This window comes from Octopus sinensis, linkage group LG5, assembly GCF_006345805.1.
Source record: "Octopus sinensis linkage group LG5, ASM634580v1, whole genome shotgun sequence".
NCBI classification, from domain to species: domain Eukaryota; kingdom Metazoa; phylum Mollusca; class Cephalopoda; order Octopoda; family Octopodidae; genus Octopus; species Octopus sinensis.
In genome coordinates, this window is record NC_043001.1 from 39876096 (window position 1) to 39893067 (window position 16972).

The 16972-nt window shown below is 34.7% G+C and overlaps 2 protein-coding genes across 3 annotated transcripts in view; both read right to left on the reverse strand.

Moving 5' to 3' along the window:
- LOC115212116 overlaps positions 1-16972 on the reverse strand; it is a 798722-nt gene that overhangs the window by 664420 nt on the left and 117330 nt on the right. The window lies entirely within an intron of this gene.
- The window catches only part of LOC115212119, a 70021-nt gene continuing 55218 nt past the window's right edge, over positions 2170-16972 (reverse strand). For both annotated transcript variants that reach the window (XM_036503337.1, XM_036503336.1), the window contains 4 exons: positions 14897-14938; positions 12768-12827; positions 9209-9264; positions 2170-5007 (listed from right to left, as the gene is read on the reverse strand). In XM_036503337.1, coding sequence (XP_036359230.1) covers positions 4924-5007; positions 9209-9264; positions 12768-12827; positions 14897-14938 — 242 coding nt within the window. In that variant the 3' untranslated portion in view covers positions 2170-4923. The remainder of the gene's footprint in view (positions 5008-9208; positions 9265-12767; positions 12828-14896; positions 14939-16972) is intronic.

The following is a 16972-nucleotide window of genomic DNA, read 5'->3' on the forward strand; positions in this document are numbered from 1 at the left end:
TACACCACCTGTCTTCGTCTTTTGTTTTTTTCGTAAACTCCCCCTATATATATATATAGATGCTAAATCGTTTCACTACTCAAAGAAGTCACAAACACTCCTGTGAGTATATATAGATATTTCATTTATTTCTATTAGCATGCTCATTTTATATGCTGGCCACTGACAAATTTTTTTTAAAGTTTTATCCTCCATTATTGAAACTGAAATGTTTATGTGTGTGTGTGTGTGTGCACAAGTATAAATATTGGAGTGCAATTTCCTCGAATTACCTCCCTTAGATGCTTATTTTATCTGCTTGAATTTTCAATTTGTGGGAGTGATCGCCCTTGGACTATATTGATTCCCAATCTGAACTCTAGGCCAGTAGCTTTTAGGATTAGCAAGCGAATTCATTATATCAAGCTCAATATTTGACTGATATTTTATTTTGTCGACCCCCGAATAGATGAATAGTAAGGGAATTATTTAAGACAAGAACATTCAAACACTTTTGTAGAAGCAATAACAATCACAAACAATAACAACCTTAATAATGGATGATATATTCCTTGACATGATTCTAAAAGAATGGATGGCCACAGTGGCATTTTAATTCAAGGCATAAAGTTGTTATAAAAACCACTAACTATATTGTCCAACGTGCCAATGATTCTGGCAGCTTGCTGCCCTTGCCGCGATCTATATAAACATTATACAAATGTGAGATTCCTGTGAGCCAAACAAGTGACCATATTCTGTCCAACATTTTTATTGGTGGGAATTTTTAAGGTCGACTGAAGATACTGTTACCTTTTGAATATAACTCGCAATTTTGAATAATTTGCTTCCAGCTAAAAATACTGTTTGTGTTTTCTCTAAGATTTATTTACATTCTTCTTCATAGAAATTCAAGCTGGTCGTTAACAAAGTGACATGACTTTTTGAATTAAGACAATTTCTGGTGTTTGTAAGTATGTGATATTTAACAATAATTCTTTCTAATTTTGGTACAAGGCCAGTAATTTAGATGGGAGGGAACTTGTCAATTACATCAACCCCAATGCTCAACTGGTATTTATTTTATCAATCTCAAAAGGATGGAAGACAAATCCAATCTCAGCAGAATTTGAACTCAGGACATGAAACTAGAAGAAATTTTGCTAACTATTTCTGCTAGCTTTGCATCTCACTGTCAATAACAATAATAGTATTAGATTGATTACAATGTCAACACAATGGAATGTGTTGGTATGAATAGTGTGTGTTTTTATAACTGAATCAGAGGAGCAAGGGGAGTGGTGCCTATGAAGAGGGAAATCCTTCAACTGAATATAATCAGTTCTATATTTACATTATTTACATTTGACAGATAATTGTCCTCATCTTGCTTGTTGTTAACACAATGTTTCAGTTGATATACCCTCCAGCCTTCATCAGGTGTCTTGGGGAATGAGAACCCAGGTTCAAAATTTCCCCAACACACCTGATGAAGGCTGGAGGGTTTATCAACTGAACTGTTGTGTTAACAACAAACAAGAAGAGGACAATTATCGTCAAATGTAAATAATGTAAATATAATCATCCAGTTATTTCCTCCCACCTCATTCCTTTCCCACTGCATTTTCTCATTTCTATTCTTACATCCATAGGAAGACAATTTTTTGTTTTCACAAAATAGTTATTTCTTGGAACCATAGTTTCTTTTACTACATGTCTGCGACAGATAATTGTTGATTGCTCTATTATTGGACTCATTAATTTTGCAAGTTTATATAAATTCATTAATTTTGCAAGTTTAGAGAGCCTACATCCTAACTAAACTATATGAATATGTCATTCATATAACAGTTCATTTATTCAATATGAACACTACTTGATCTGGATAGCTATTTGTACAAACTGTAAGTTTAGTTTTTTAACACATAGCTGTTCTTACAACTTAGATTGGAAAGTTTTTATATATCTTAAAAAAAGAGTCAAATTAAATTTTATTGAAAAGGTAAACAGAAGATAAAATATTTTAAAAAGTATAATTGAGCTTTGTTTACCATTAAAACTATAGCAATAATAAAATTGTTAAACAAAATTAAAGCTAGGAAATACAGTGAAAAATACACATAATGTAAAATGTTCTTAAGTTGTGACCACTTAGTCATAAATTAAAATCTTACTGCAGACATACTCATATCCATATGTAAGGCTCATAACTCTGTATGAAAAAAATGGATGTGAAAATGAAGAAAAAATTTATTTTCTAGAAAAGAAAACAATACAACGCAAAATATAATGTGAACAGAAAACTCATACTGAAACTTATGTCTTATGAAAAAATCACATTTAGAATTTTCAATTTATACCCTATTGTAAACCCGTTTTACACATATTTACATGCATACACAAAAAATATACACACAAACAGAAGATGAATTGGTCAAATTATGATAAAAAGTAATTAATCCTTCTTGAAAAGCCAGTATCTACATTCTTTTGTAATATTACAAAAAGAAATTAAACAAATTAGGATATGAAGCTAATTGAAAGCAAATTCTGTTAGATAGTTTCATCATCATTTAAAGTCTATTTTCCATGCTGGCATGGATTGGATGGTTTGCCAGGAGCTGGTCAGCTGGACAGCTGCCCAGGCACCATGTCTGTTTTGGTATGGTTTCTACGACTGGATACCCTTCATAATGCCAACTACTTTAAAGAGACTAGTGGATGCTTTTATGCAGCACATGTGCTTTTACATGGAAATGGCATGGATACTTTTTTATGTAGCATTAGCACCCACAAGCCTGCAAGATTAGGAATGTTCCACTGAAGAGAGATGCAGGGGACATGCCTGTATGCAAGAACAACAGTGGTTTTACTTAACTTGATTTGTCTTCTCAAGCACAGCAAACTACCAGAAGTCTTGGTCCCCTATCATACTCTCTGTGAGGCCCAACATCTGGAGATCCTTTTTCAACACTTCCTGGGTCTACCTCTTCTACATTTTCCCTCTACAATTAGGAAACAGCACCTTTTCATGCAACTGTCCTCACTCATATGCATTACAAGACTGCACCAGCACAGTCTTACACACTACATTTGATGTCCTGCATATCCTGTTTTTCTCTCCAGCCACTTACACTCTATCATAAATGGACACTGATATTACCCATTCATCATTTCTTTCAAGCCTTTGCATGTCCTCAGCAGTCACAGCCCATGTTTCACTGTCTGTTCATACACAGGCATAATAAAATCTGCCTTTAACTCTGAGTAAGAGGACCTTAATTACTAATACAGGTAGTAACTCTCTGAACTTTGCCCAGCCTATTCTTATTCTAGCAGCTATGCTTTCAGAACAACCTCCACCACTGCTAACTTGGTCACCTAAGTAACAGAAACTATCTATTACTTCTAAGGATCCCTGCCAGAAATTTGAGGGAGTCTATTTTTTTGTACATTTTTGGTGTTTACTGTACCTACACATCTTCCACATGTAAAAATTACTTTCTCTCTATATCTTCCAGTAATACCAATCCACCTTTTATGTATCCAAAGCTTGCACTAGGTACACCATATGGAGTTTCGCTTGACACTTTTCTACATATGGAAGGGAGTTTTGACTGATCTGTTTCCCTAAACAAAGAGAAGCTAGTAGCAACATATTTAATGCATGAATAATTTTAAAATGAACTAGAAATAAATAAGTAACTAGAAAAACATCATGATATTAATCACTGATTAATATTTTGATGTTTTCATCAACTCTGAACAGGTTTTAGTTTTATTCTGACCTTATCAGCAAAGCCTAGCCTTGACAGCACTTGCTGAAATAGTGAAGAAATGATTATTATCTAAAATGCACAAGATAGCACATATTTTTGAATTGTTAAACAGAACTATCCAACCCACGCCAGCATAAAGGCAGATGTTAAATGACAGTGATGACGACAATGACTTGGTAACAAATTAAATATTTCAGGGAATTATTTACGATTAGAATAATCAAGCACTTTTACAGGAACCATGTGATAACTGTTCTCGAGGAATGATAATATACACCTTAATATAATTCTGAAAAAATGGGATGATCATAACCAAACACCAATCACAGGTCAGCTCAATCAGGCCTGACCTACAGCTAATAACATAGCTGCAAAGCTCATGTCTAAAAATCAGAATAGAATTTAAAATGTATAGAGAGAAGAGATAAAATAACAAAAGTAATAAACTAGGTATTGCGTATTCAATGCTTCCAAGAGAAGGAATGAAATAAGATCTTTAATTTTATGCTTTCTGTATGTAAGCATAGTTGGAAAACTTCCAACATGTCTTGTTGCTGGGAGAATTCCATGTATTGAAAGAATGATTACACGTGGATATCAAAAAATATAGCCACACAATCACCAAGAAAAAAAATTAACTCTGGTATATATAATTTGAGTATTTAAAAAAAAGCCGACCCAAGATTCAAAAGGGCTAAAAACATAAAATTTGAATTTAAATAATGCCATGGACTATAATTCTGAATTTATGTATATTTAAATGTGATAGAAGGAAATCAAAATACACAGATCACAATGAAGTAAAATAACAGAAAGTATATATAGAACAAACATCACAAATTTTGATCATGCAGTCACAGCCATGTTACTAATTATCCATAGTGTTTTACTCGATGATGACTCATGTATGAGAAAAGAAATACCAAAATTTAACTGGTTTACTTCATTTATGCAAATGTTTAGTTATAGATAGACATTTATAACAATTAAAAATCAATCGAAAATTTGTCAATGCAGTGAATACAAAAACAATGATGCAATTCAGCATATAACAGAGATCAATAGTGTTTGGTAGTATCAGATATTTAGTTCAAATCTGTAGTGCTTGTAAAAAGTGTTCCATGAAATGATGACAATGAGACTGACTTAGGTTGCTCACAAGGTTTCATTCAGTTCTAGAAGGTGTTATTATATTACAGGTTCTAGGTTCCTTTTGTTCATCTGAAGAACATGGACCTTCACTGGTAATCTAAAAAATAAAAGAATAAAAATGTACATGAAATGCTATCATGAGATCCTGATCTCTTGAATAGTTATTTGATGCTTGGTCTTTGTAAAAATAATTACAAAATAATTTCTGCTTTACAGAAAAATATTTAAGTATTAGATATTGCTAGGAATTCATCACTTCACTGCATTGCTGTGCCAGTCAAGATACATTATATTTCATAAACAATACATGATACTTTCAACAAACTACAATACTCTCCAATTAAATATTAGACCATACTTGCTTAAAATACATGAATGAGTGTAACTTCGAAATTAAGTGCTCAAATTGATATCTTATATGCATAGATCTCTTCATAAGGATAAAGAAAAAACTTTGAATGATGATCTTAGAGATTACATTTAAAAGATGTAAAAATTGCCATAAGTTACAATAATGTCAATGTGGATTGATAAGGGCAATAAATTCTAAAGATTTAGCATAAAGTCTTGCTAAAACATTAAGCTTTTATGACCAAAAGAGAGTCTGTCACATATTCTCAGGTACCTTATTTTTATTTACAATTGCTATACATTTTGTATAAAATCAGAGTCTAAAATTAAACCCTTGTTTCCAAGTTAGTGACCAGTAAATGAAGAGTGGATGTTTAGCAAATGATAGTCTTTGACTGTAATGAATATCTAACATTCAATCAACAGTGGTAAACAGTGGTATGATTACCCTATCACCAGCATGTTACAATTGATATTTATTACATTCCAAGTGGTAGCTTATTCACGCATGCGCACACACATATGTGCACACACACACACGCACACACGTACACACATATATGCACACACACACACACTCAGCGTAGATTTGAATATAGAACCTATTTGTGCATTATAAATTAATTATTGATGCAAACAAAAAAGATATACGAAGGTGAAAAAAATGATGAGAATTAAACCTCTCTCTCATGACTTCATGGTGCATTAACACCTATACTACAGCTTAGGAGTCAAGTCAGCATGGAATTAGTGTGAAAGCTTGTGCATTTGAGAACATTGAAGTCATTGAGGATAATGAATTTGAGAGGAGAGAGTTGAGATAAATGTTCTCAATGTAGGAAAAATTATGGCCAAAGAGTTACAGATGTTTTAAGAAGTCCAGAAAGTGATAGAAGGAAGAGATGTATTTGTGGGAATGAGGGAGGAAAACTTAAAGCTAGAGAAGTTGGACATAATTATTGCAGAAATACACATGAGAGAGGTAAGACACATGGAGAGCAGAATCTACAAAGTGCATTCCAGATGTTTTGGGGCTTTTTCAGGAGAGACATTTATTAATTTCAAAGAAGTACAAAACTCTAATCTCCTTCAAAGTAGGATCCTCTGACATCAATGTGCTTATTATAGTTAGTGTTCCAACCACTTTGTGAAGGTCCTATGGAAGTCCTTCAAAGTGAGAGTATCCAGGACAGGTGAGGGATCGCTTTGATGCCCATCTCTGTCAAGTATTGATTACCAAGATGGAATTGTGGACTGGTGAATTGTCCTGATGCAGGTGCTAAGGCCTTTTATGATGAAATCTCTCCTTGAACTCCCTCATAAACTTCCACTCTTTGTAAACCATCTGGCCAGATAGAACTCAGTGGATGTAGGTGATGACCTTACTATCAAAAAAGGGGATCATCATGAGCTTCCCAGTGGACTTGCTTTGCATAGTACTTGTGCCAGCAAAAAAACAGATGCTTGATTCATATAAATTAATCCATAAGCAGGCTGGTACATTTCATAAGTTTCTGTAGCATTTTTGCCCAGTTTAACGCAAAACTTTATAATATAGCAAGCTTCCAGATTGTCCTCATGTCCCAACTGCATTCTACAAACTAGTCAGCAGTGACATGCAGTGTTTAGTAGGATGTATTCAAAGTGCTGTTATAGCCATCTCCTTCAATCTGGAATAACAAAAGTTGAGAGGTCAGTCTAATATATATATAGTAAGGATATACTAAATTTACAATAATCATGAATAGTTATAACTCTCTCTCTCCTTAGAAAGTATCAAACTTTCTGCAATGCACCTTGTGTGTACAGCTACTTTATTGTTGAGTGAAGCTGGAGAAGAATGTAATGTGGAAAATGGAATTGGGTTGTAAATAGGTGTTGAGAAATTTGCATCATAGAGAGAAATAAGTAGTGTGGTTTGTGTGTAAGATGTGTTATGTAGATTCTAGGTTGGAGAGGAAAGTGGAGAAAGAATTGATCAAAGGATTCAGATCTAATTTTTGGTATTGAGAGAAAGATAGTAGGTGATGAAGTGTGAAAGGATCACACAAATTCCTGGGATAAAAATCTGATCTAAATGTTTGCAACAGTGTGAACTCTGCTTTGACACCCAAGGGCCAGATGTCATCTAGGTGACATTAAACTGCAGCATAATGTGTCTGCTACCCCATCCATAAAAAAATTGGAAACCAGAATCTGATATATGAGGATGAACAAGAGAATATGGAAAATAAAAACTGTGAGATCATAGTAGTGGTAGTGGTAGAAGTAGTAGTAAGATCCTCAACAAAAAAGACTCTTTTCTTTCCTCTTGCCTGCTCTTCAGTCACCACATTGTTTCACAGTGATTCTGAAGAAATGCATTCAAGAATATTGTATATAATTTATACATAACATTCAAGTATACTTTTTGATACCACCTCATACATATATCACCTTAACTAAGAAAAGGTTAAAAAGAAACTAAATTATTTATTCATTATATACAGTTCAATGAAATCATCATCATCATCACCATCGTTTAATGTTACTTTCCATGCTAGCGTGGGTTGGACAGTTTGACTGAAGACTGGTAAGCCAGGAGGTTGCACCAGGCTCCAATCTGATGTGGCAAGGTTTCTACAGCTGGATGTCCTTCCTAACACCAACCACTCCGAGAGTGTTGAGGGTGCATTTTAGATGCCACCAGCATGGGAGCCAGTCAGGTGGCACTGACATCGACCATGCTTGAATGGTCCTTTTTACGTGCCATAGGTATGAAATCATATAAATTAAATCTTGAGAATACTTAATGTATGCATTTTGTTTAAATGCTTTTAGGTTGTGGTATTTCATCTAAGGAAAGTCCCTTTAAGATGTAGAGTGTTAAAATACACTGTACACCTCAAAACCAGGCAAAATGCCCCATAGTTAAATGGGAACAACAGATAGTGATATTTTGTTGTTATTTTGGCTTATCCATATCCATACCATATATTTGAGTCACCCTCAAAATGAATTGAAATCGCTGGTCTGATGTATATGCAAATGGCACAAAATCTATCAGCTGATGTGCAACAGTGCCACACAGTGTTACATCTAACTCAAAAATTTTGTTTTACTTAGATTTCACACTATTTGCATATACATGAGACCAGTGATTTGAATTTTGAAGGTAGCACAAGTATATGACACCAATGAGCTGAAACAACAGCGAAATATCAATATCTGTCATTCTCATTCAACTATGGTGGGGATTCCTTTCACCTGATTTTGATATGTTTCTTAACACTATGTCTTAAAGGAAATTTCCCTTGACAGAATATCACAGCTTAAAAGTCTTTATACGAAACGCATACATTAAGTATGTTAGTAAGTATGTAACATCAATAATAATTATAAACTATTTCTTTTTCCATAGGCTTAAGTTTTAGCTTGCTATTACTTTTAGTTTGCTTAGTTTTATAAACAGTTGTTCTGCAAATGGATATAGTTAGTCTAGAATACATTAAAAAGAAGGTAAGAAAATGTTAATATATGTCTATAGTTAAGTATATTTTATGAATACTTTTAAAACATATTAGAAACATGTTTTTTTAATACATGACATCATCATCAAAAAAAATACCATGGAAGAAGAAAAATCAATAAAACACAGTTTGATTTCAAATACAGTAAATCAAACTTTAATATTCAAACCAACCATATCATGTTTTATACTCAAAATGATCAGCTCCAGTCTCTCATACCTACCCAATAATGTCATTCTAAAAATATACAATCACATCACCAAAATCTCAAAACTATAAGATAATGTATGATTAGTTCAAAACAATGTTAATAAATAAATACTATATTTAAGAAAGTAATCTATGAAGGAACAACTTAATCATATCCCAACTATTCTGACACTATCTACTTTCAAGAAAGCAAGACATAAAAAGGTAATAAAAAACACATGTATTTACCTCATTCCTTTGATTGTTGTTTTCATAAATGTTATTCAGGCTACCATTTACAGTGTCTAGACATGTCAAGTAAAACAGTTGAGTATAGATATAGAATATATATAATATATACATTAATACAAAGCTTAACAAAAAGAAAAGCAATTACATAAACAGCATTAAAAATAGTGATTTTTTTCAGTGGATACAAATTAGACAAAATAATTTAGTAGACCATTGATATTTATTGTGTTGATCATAGAAAAATTAAAGACAAAATTGACATCAATGGAATTTGAGCTCAGAATGCAGTGGGACTAAATTTAATAATGCCAAGTATTTAATTTGGCATTCTACTATTTCTGTTACTCAAATATTTTATTGATATTTAAAGGTAGTAATATTAGATTAAGAGAAACCATTCACTCCAATATTATTTTCATTCCAAAGGTATCTATAAGCAGGACTGATTGTGGGTATTCAACAACAATAGCTGATCAAGGTGTGAAATATTCGCCATTGCAAACCAACTTTATACTTAGTGTCTCATGTCTAATAACTCAGAACTAATTTTATCATTTTTTTGTTTCTTTGTATAAATAAAGGTTACAAAAAATATATTAATGAACTAGACTGTTAGTAAGGATTAATAAAAGTGCAAAAGCATAGTTATATATGAATGTTTGCAAGAAGTAGCTTATACAAGCAATGAAATTTTAATATTTTAAGGGACTTCTTTAAATACATGAATACATATGTTATTAAGCTGTATATTCTATTCAAACAAATAATGAGTCAAAATGTTTTCTAACTCTTGCTTTAATGAAAGTAATTTTAATAAAAGATTGCTTATATAGTTAACATTAGGTCTCCTTGGAAGATTAACATAAGCAACATCCACGACTTTAAAAAAAAGTAAAAAAAGAATAAATAACAATGGTTATAAATAACATTTAAAATATGTCAGTAGTGTGTTGACACTAATAATAAATACTAATAAAATAGGCTCAAATGCACACACACATATGCACATGTTCCTATGGGGCAACTTATTGAGGTCCATAGACCAAATTTATAGCTGGTGCAAAGTTACAACCAGACCTAGGGTGACATGGTGGTGGAACAATGAAGTAGAGTATAAGCATAAAGAAACAGGCCTGAAAGGAGTGGAAGAGTGGGAATAGCAGATAAGTATACAAGGTAGCTAGAAGGGAAGCTAAGTGATGAGTATATTTAGCTAGGGAAAAGTAGAAAGGAAGACATTTGCCAGTGTTCTGCACTGCAAGGGCAAGCGGTGTGTGGTGTTTTGGATTACTGGACAGTGTCAGAGAAAATCATGATGTTGTAGGAGAGAAATGTGTCTGCATGGATGATGGTATACTTGCACTTAGAGAATTTTCAAAGAAAATGAAGTGTCACTAAATGTGGAGAATGCCTGGGAGAATCTTCTTAAACTGAGTCCAACAGAGGGGCTAGCTATCTGAGTTGAAAGCAGCATGATAGGTAAAGCAATTAAGGATATAAAAATAGGGAAAGCCCTTGGTCTATCAAGAATTATCACCAAGATGCTTAAGGTATCTGGTAGTGTGTGATATGGCCTAGTCACCAGTTTAGTTCATCAGGTTGTCCAGGAAGGGGTCACACTCAATAACTGATGCAGCAGCATTACAATCAACTATTACAAAGGTAAATGTGATGCCTAGGAGATAAGTAATTACAGAGGTATCAAATTACTGGAGCAGGAAATGAAAGTCACTGAGAATGTCATAGCTCAACTAATTAGAAAATAGTTGACATAGATGAGATACAAACGCTATCTTCTTAATAAGGCAACTGCAGGAGAAGCATTTAGTGAAAAATGGCCTTAGAGTTAACTTAGCAAAGACTAAAATATTAGTAACCAGGAGTGCAGATAAATTACTAATATATTCTGGAAAATGGTCATACTGGATATGTATAAAAGGTGTAGTTAGAAATTTCCTATACTGTATCTACTGCAAGTTAGAAGTGCAGTGGAATCAGAGGTAAGTTAACAGAGGAAGTAGTCTGTGTGTATGGCAGATGTGCAGGTACAATAAACACTAAGAATACACAGGAAATAGACTTCCTCAAATGCCCAGAGAGATCCTTAGAGATATCAAATAGTTTCTGTTACATAAATGACCAAATTGGTAGGAGACAAAAATGCTCTAAGTGTAGTTACTAGAATATGAACAAGCTGGATAAAGTCCAGAGTTATTACTGTTGTTGGTAACAAAGGGTTTTTCTCTGTGAGTGAAAGGCAGATTGTATAAAGCATTTGTATGGACAGCTATGCTATATGGCAGTAAAACATGAGTTGTGACTAACAAGGACAGGTGAAGGCTTGAAAGAAATGAAGCAGGCAAACTCTGTTAGATGTGCAATGTCAGTGTGAGATTCGACAAAGTGTAAATCTTTTAAGAGAAAAATTGTGTACAAGTGACATCAGATGTAGTGAAGAGAGAAGATTGTGCTGCTATGGTCATGGATGCATATGGATGAGGACAGCTGCATAAAGAAGGGCTGATCTCAAAATGCAGAGGGAACCTGTAGAAGGGGTAGACCCAGGAAGACATGAGACAAAATAGTGAGAAATAATCTTCACCAGGGATGACAGAGGAGATCATAAAGGACAGAGACTATCAGTGATTTGCTGTGCTCAAGAAAACCTACCCAGCTAAGTAAAATTGAGGTCCTAAAGACATTTCTTTTATGTTTATGCCCCACCTCATGCACACAAACCATCATCCAACATTTCCCATTAACCCATCATCCACCACTCACCCCACCTATTGCATTCCCTTCCACTCTCTCTCACATACCTACCTGCATGCAATATGTCTCCATTGAATTTCTTTCCCACAACATCCCCTGCCATACCCCCTCCCTCTAACTATTCCCACTCATTACATCCCCTCTCCATCTACCACTCGCCTTTCACAATCTTGTGAACTCACTCATCTTCTCCAATCCACTCATCATCACATCTTCATCTTCTCTCTCTCCTTTCCCTCTCCACTCAAAAACTACCTGAGATAGTCACATTTCTTCTCTAATGCATGACTCATTTTTCTGTCCCTCAATAATCCTCCCACCCTCAGGTGAGAGCTCTTTTCTTGCTAGTTACTTGGTGACCTCACTGCTGCTGGTGCTATATAAAAGCAACCAGCACACTTTGTAAAGTAATTGGTGTTAGGAAGGCATCCAGCCATAGAAACCATGCTAAAGCAGACAGCAGGAATTGGTGCTACTTTTTGACTTGCCACTTCCTGTGGCACCGCCTAATCCATGCCAGCATGGTAAACAGGTGCTAAACGATGTTGTTGTTGTTGCTGCTGCTGCTGATGATGATGATGATGATAGGAAGAGGTACAGCAATAGCAGGAAGAGGGTTGGGGAAGGGGAGGAAGAGGAATGGGTGGGAGGATGAGAAGGAAGATGGTTAGATGGGGGAGGGGAGACAGTGGAGGAGAAGAAGAGAGTGATATAGATTATAGCTGTTAGCTTTCTATTTTTACACTATTCTGAAGTCATGCTGTCCAATATTGTTTATACTTACCAGGGTGTTTCATACACACATATTTCAACTCACTGACTTCAACATAATAATCTTCCACAGCTTCAAGAAATTAAATATAAAACAAGCATATTTATTGTTTGGGGAGAATGCTTTAACTATTTCTTTATTGCACAGAAAGTAACAAATATAATACATTTTATAGGTATATATGTATATAATGCTGCAGGGGAACTTGTTACCACTACAATATGTAGTGGCGGGAAGTCAACATGTTGTCCTGAGACTAACCTAAGAACTTTTATTTTTGGATATAATTGTGTTACTTAGATGTATTGGGTTATTCGCTTCGGCTATTTCCAGAGGCGCATGTGAGTATCTTACTTATATTCTCTTGTAAGCTCAACTGAAGACGAATGAACCCTTATGTGGTTAATTCCGAAATTGATTCAATATTGAGATAACGAAATTTAAATGTTCCAAAGGTTTAGTTGCCCGAATTTCAATTCAACTTTCTGTAGCAAGTAGATTAAATGTGGAATATCAGTATATTGGCTTTAGAATAACCTTCTTTAGCCCTTGCTTATAAGATATATATATATATAAATATATTGGGTTGTCCAGAAAGTTCATGCCGATTTATAGTAGCTTACCTTTTGACTTATTTTAGAACATGGTTGAGTTCATAAAATAGGATTTGACTACACCTCCATTTAGAGCACAGTTTGAGCTATCTTTTCGTGGAAGAAGGTTTATGTTCCTATAACCCGTGTTAATTCTGTAACCCTTTAAAATGGAAGGTAAGAAAGTTCAGTTTCAACACTTGATGCTTTGGAAACCAGACAAAAATTGCTGCAGCTCGGCTGGGATGTGTTACCCCACCCTCCATATTCACCAGATATTACTCTTTTGGATTTTCACTTATTCAGGTCTCTGCAGAATAGTCTTAATGGTAAAAATTTCAATTCCTTGGATGACATAAAAAGATACCTTGATGAATTCTTTGCCATGAAACCACCTCAATTCTGGGAAGAGGGTATTTTCAAGTTAAAGGAAGATGGAGATGCATTGTGCAACAAAATGGTTCATATTTGGTTGATTAAAAATGTAATGGCAAGTATTTATTGACCTTTTTCTTTCCTTTAAACATTGGCACAAACTTTCTGGACAACCCAATATATATATATATATATATACCCCACTCATGCCAGCATGGAAGGTTGATATTAAATGATGATGATATATATATATATAGAAACAAGTATTTAGAAAACTTATTTAAAATACAGCCAAACTTTAATGTACAGTATACGTTCTTCATCCTCACATTGATGTCTTGAGAAAATGAAAAGTCGTGCTGAATAAATTCATTGCATATGAAAAAGTGGAAAGAAGGGTATTATTATGGTATTTTAAAATTAGAGTTTGCAGAGAAGATTTCTCAGTAAAGTGGCATTTGAAATTTTATTCCATAAACAAAATATTAATTTTGTTAGAGAAGTTATCATCATCATCATCATTATCATCATTTAACGTCCGTTTTCCATACTGGCATGGGATGGACAGTTTGACTGGGGTCTGAGAAGCCAGGAGGCTGCACCAGGTTCCAGTCTGATCTGGCAGTGTTTCTACAGCTGGATGCTCTTCCTAACCCCAACCATTCCATGAGTGTAGTGGGTGCTTTTTACACGCCACCGGCACAGGGGCCAGAGGAGGCTGGCAACAGCCACGATTGGTTGGTGCTTTTTACGTGCCACTGGCATGGAAGCCAGTCAAGGCAACACTGACATCTTATATAAAAAGTATTACTTATAGAGTCTCACAAAACAAAATTTACTTCAATGAAATTTGAACTCAGAAGGTAGTGGGACTAAATTAATTACTGCCAAATAATTAATTCCATATGGCATTGGTTTATTTGGACAACTAGATGTTACACAAGACATGTTTATGGACTGGATTATTAGTAAAGATAAATAAAAGTGTAAAATATCAGTTACATAGGAATATTTTCAGAAATTTTATTATATATACAATGAAATTTTCACATTTTTTAACTTTTAATTATGTTTGTACACATATTAAACTGCATATTCTACTTAGAATGAGCTAAAATATTTGTTAACCCTTGCTTTAATGTAATTTTATTAAGAGGTTGCTTATATACTTACCATTAAGTTTCTTTGAAACATTAACATAAGCATTGTCCATGTCTTTAAGAAATTAAAAACAAAACACATATCATGGCTATATGCATAACAGGCACAGAACATATATGTAGTAATAATGGGTTGGGGATGTAGGTATATTTTTGGCAGAGAAATGAGTAGCTAAGGTAATCATGGTAGTTAAGGTGTGAAATAAGATTGTTAGCCTAAGAGTAATCTTTGCTAATGTTACAGTGTTACTTACCACTGCATATGCCCCACTGAACTGGCAGAGGATCAAAAGGACCAATACTATGAGGTTCTTTTGCAGACTACCTCGATGATGAATAGCAATAACTTTATTATTATGGTTTCAGCAGATATGTTGGGCAGCACTCCAATGGATTTCATGGCATGCATGGTGGTTAGGGCTCCAGAAATGAGGAGGATAAAAAGCTGTTTGAGTTTTGAGGTGCAAATGGCTTGTTGCTCTGCAGCACTGCCCTCAGAAAACCTGCCAGCTACCTAATCAATTATTAATCTATTTGGCACAGAAGCTAGATTGACTATATTTTTATTAGAAAGCGAGATAGGGAGATGCTTGTCCTTTCCTTGTGAGAAATATACACCTCAACATAGGGCTATAGGTTAATGACTTCAGACTTAGGGTTAGATGGACTCAGAGATACAAACCAATCTGGAAAAGGAAGATATAGAAACTTAAGGGGATCCTTCAAACAGTTAGAGATTCTAACTGAAGCATTTGATGAGAAGGAGGAGGAGACATATATATATATATATTTTAAACGGACTGGACGTAAACATCCAATTCACGATGGAATATAGCCAGCAACAACTCCCCTTCCTCGATATCCTCATTAAGAAAGCTAATAATATAATAGAAACAGACATATATTATAAGCCTACAGACTCTAAGCAATATTTTCCATTCAATTCATGCCACCCCAGACACACCAGGATGAATATCCCCTTCAATCTAGCAAAAAGGATATGCACTATAGTCTCTAACGCAAACACCAGAGACACACGACTACAAGAACTAAAAGATACCCTTATCACCAGGAACTATCCACCTTCACTTATTGACAAGTGCATTCAACGTGCCCTTCAACTTAACATCAAGGAACTGAGACATCCCAAATCAAAGAAAAACTTACAACCAAAAGCCTTACCATACATCTCCACACACAACCCTCTCAATAACGAAGCCTTCAGCACCATCCTCCACAACATACCCCTCCTAAAAAAAGACCACAGAATGAACACAATCCTCCAAACACACACGATCATAAAAAGCAAGAGACAGCCTAAATCCATGAAAAGTCTCCTAACACAAGCCCGAATTCACTCTTCAACACAGAAGCCAACAGTAAAAAAATGTGGAAGACCCAATTGCGGGATATGCGACTATCTAATTGAGGGATCAGAGTTCTCCTTCAAACAGGGACAACGGTTTACAGTGAAAAGCAACTTCACATGTGCTTCGGAGAACCTAATATACTCACTAACCTGCTCCGGGTGTCAAGAGCAGTACATAGGCCAAACAAAAAATAGTTTGCGTAAACGAATGGCCCTGCACAGATCCCAGATAAAAATTCCCCAAAACAGAAAAATAGCTTTTAGCCAACACATAGACACTTGCGCCAACAAAAAACACCAAGCTTCAGGATTTTCCCCCTCTACCAATTTAGGGACGATACAACCTCGAGACAACGAATAAGTAAAGAAACTCTCTTTATTACAAAATACAGGCCACTTCTTAACGGGTCTATGACAAACAATTAATATACCTCAACTTTAGAATAAAAGAAATATACACACACAAATATTACATTCCAAAGAATCCATTACTAATCAGTCCCAATCACAGCTATACTCCATAACATGCCAACTTCAAGTCATACAACACCTCACTACTTTCACCCATTCATATTCTCCCTTCTCTGTTTTTTTCTTCTTCTTCCTCTTCTTCTTCATCATCATTATCATCATCATCGTCGTCATCATCATCACCACCATCATCATCATCATCATCTTCTCCTTCTCCTTCTTCTTCTTCTTCTCCATCATCATCATCAT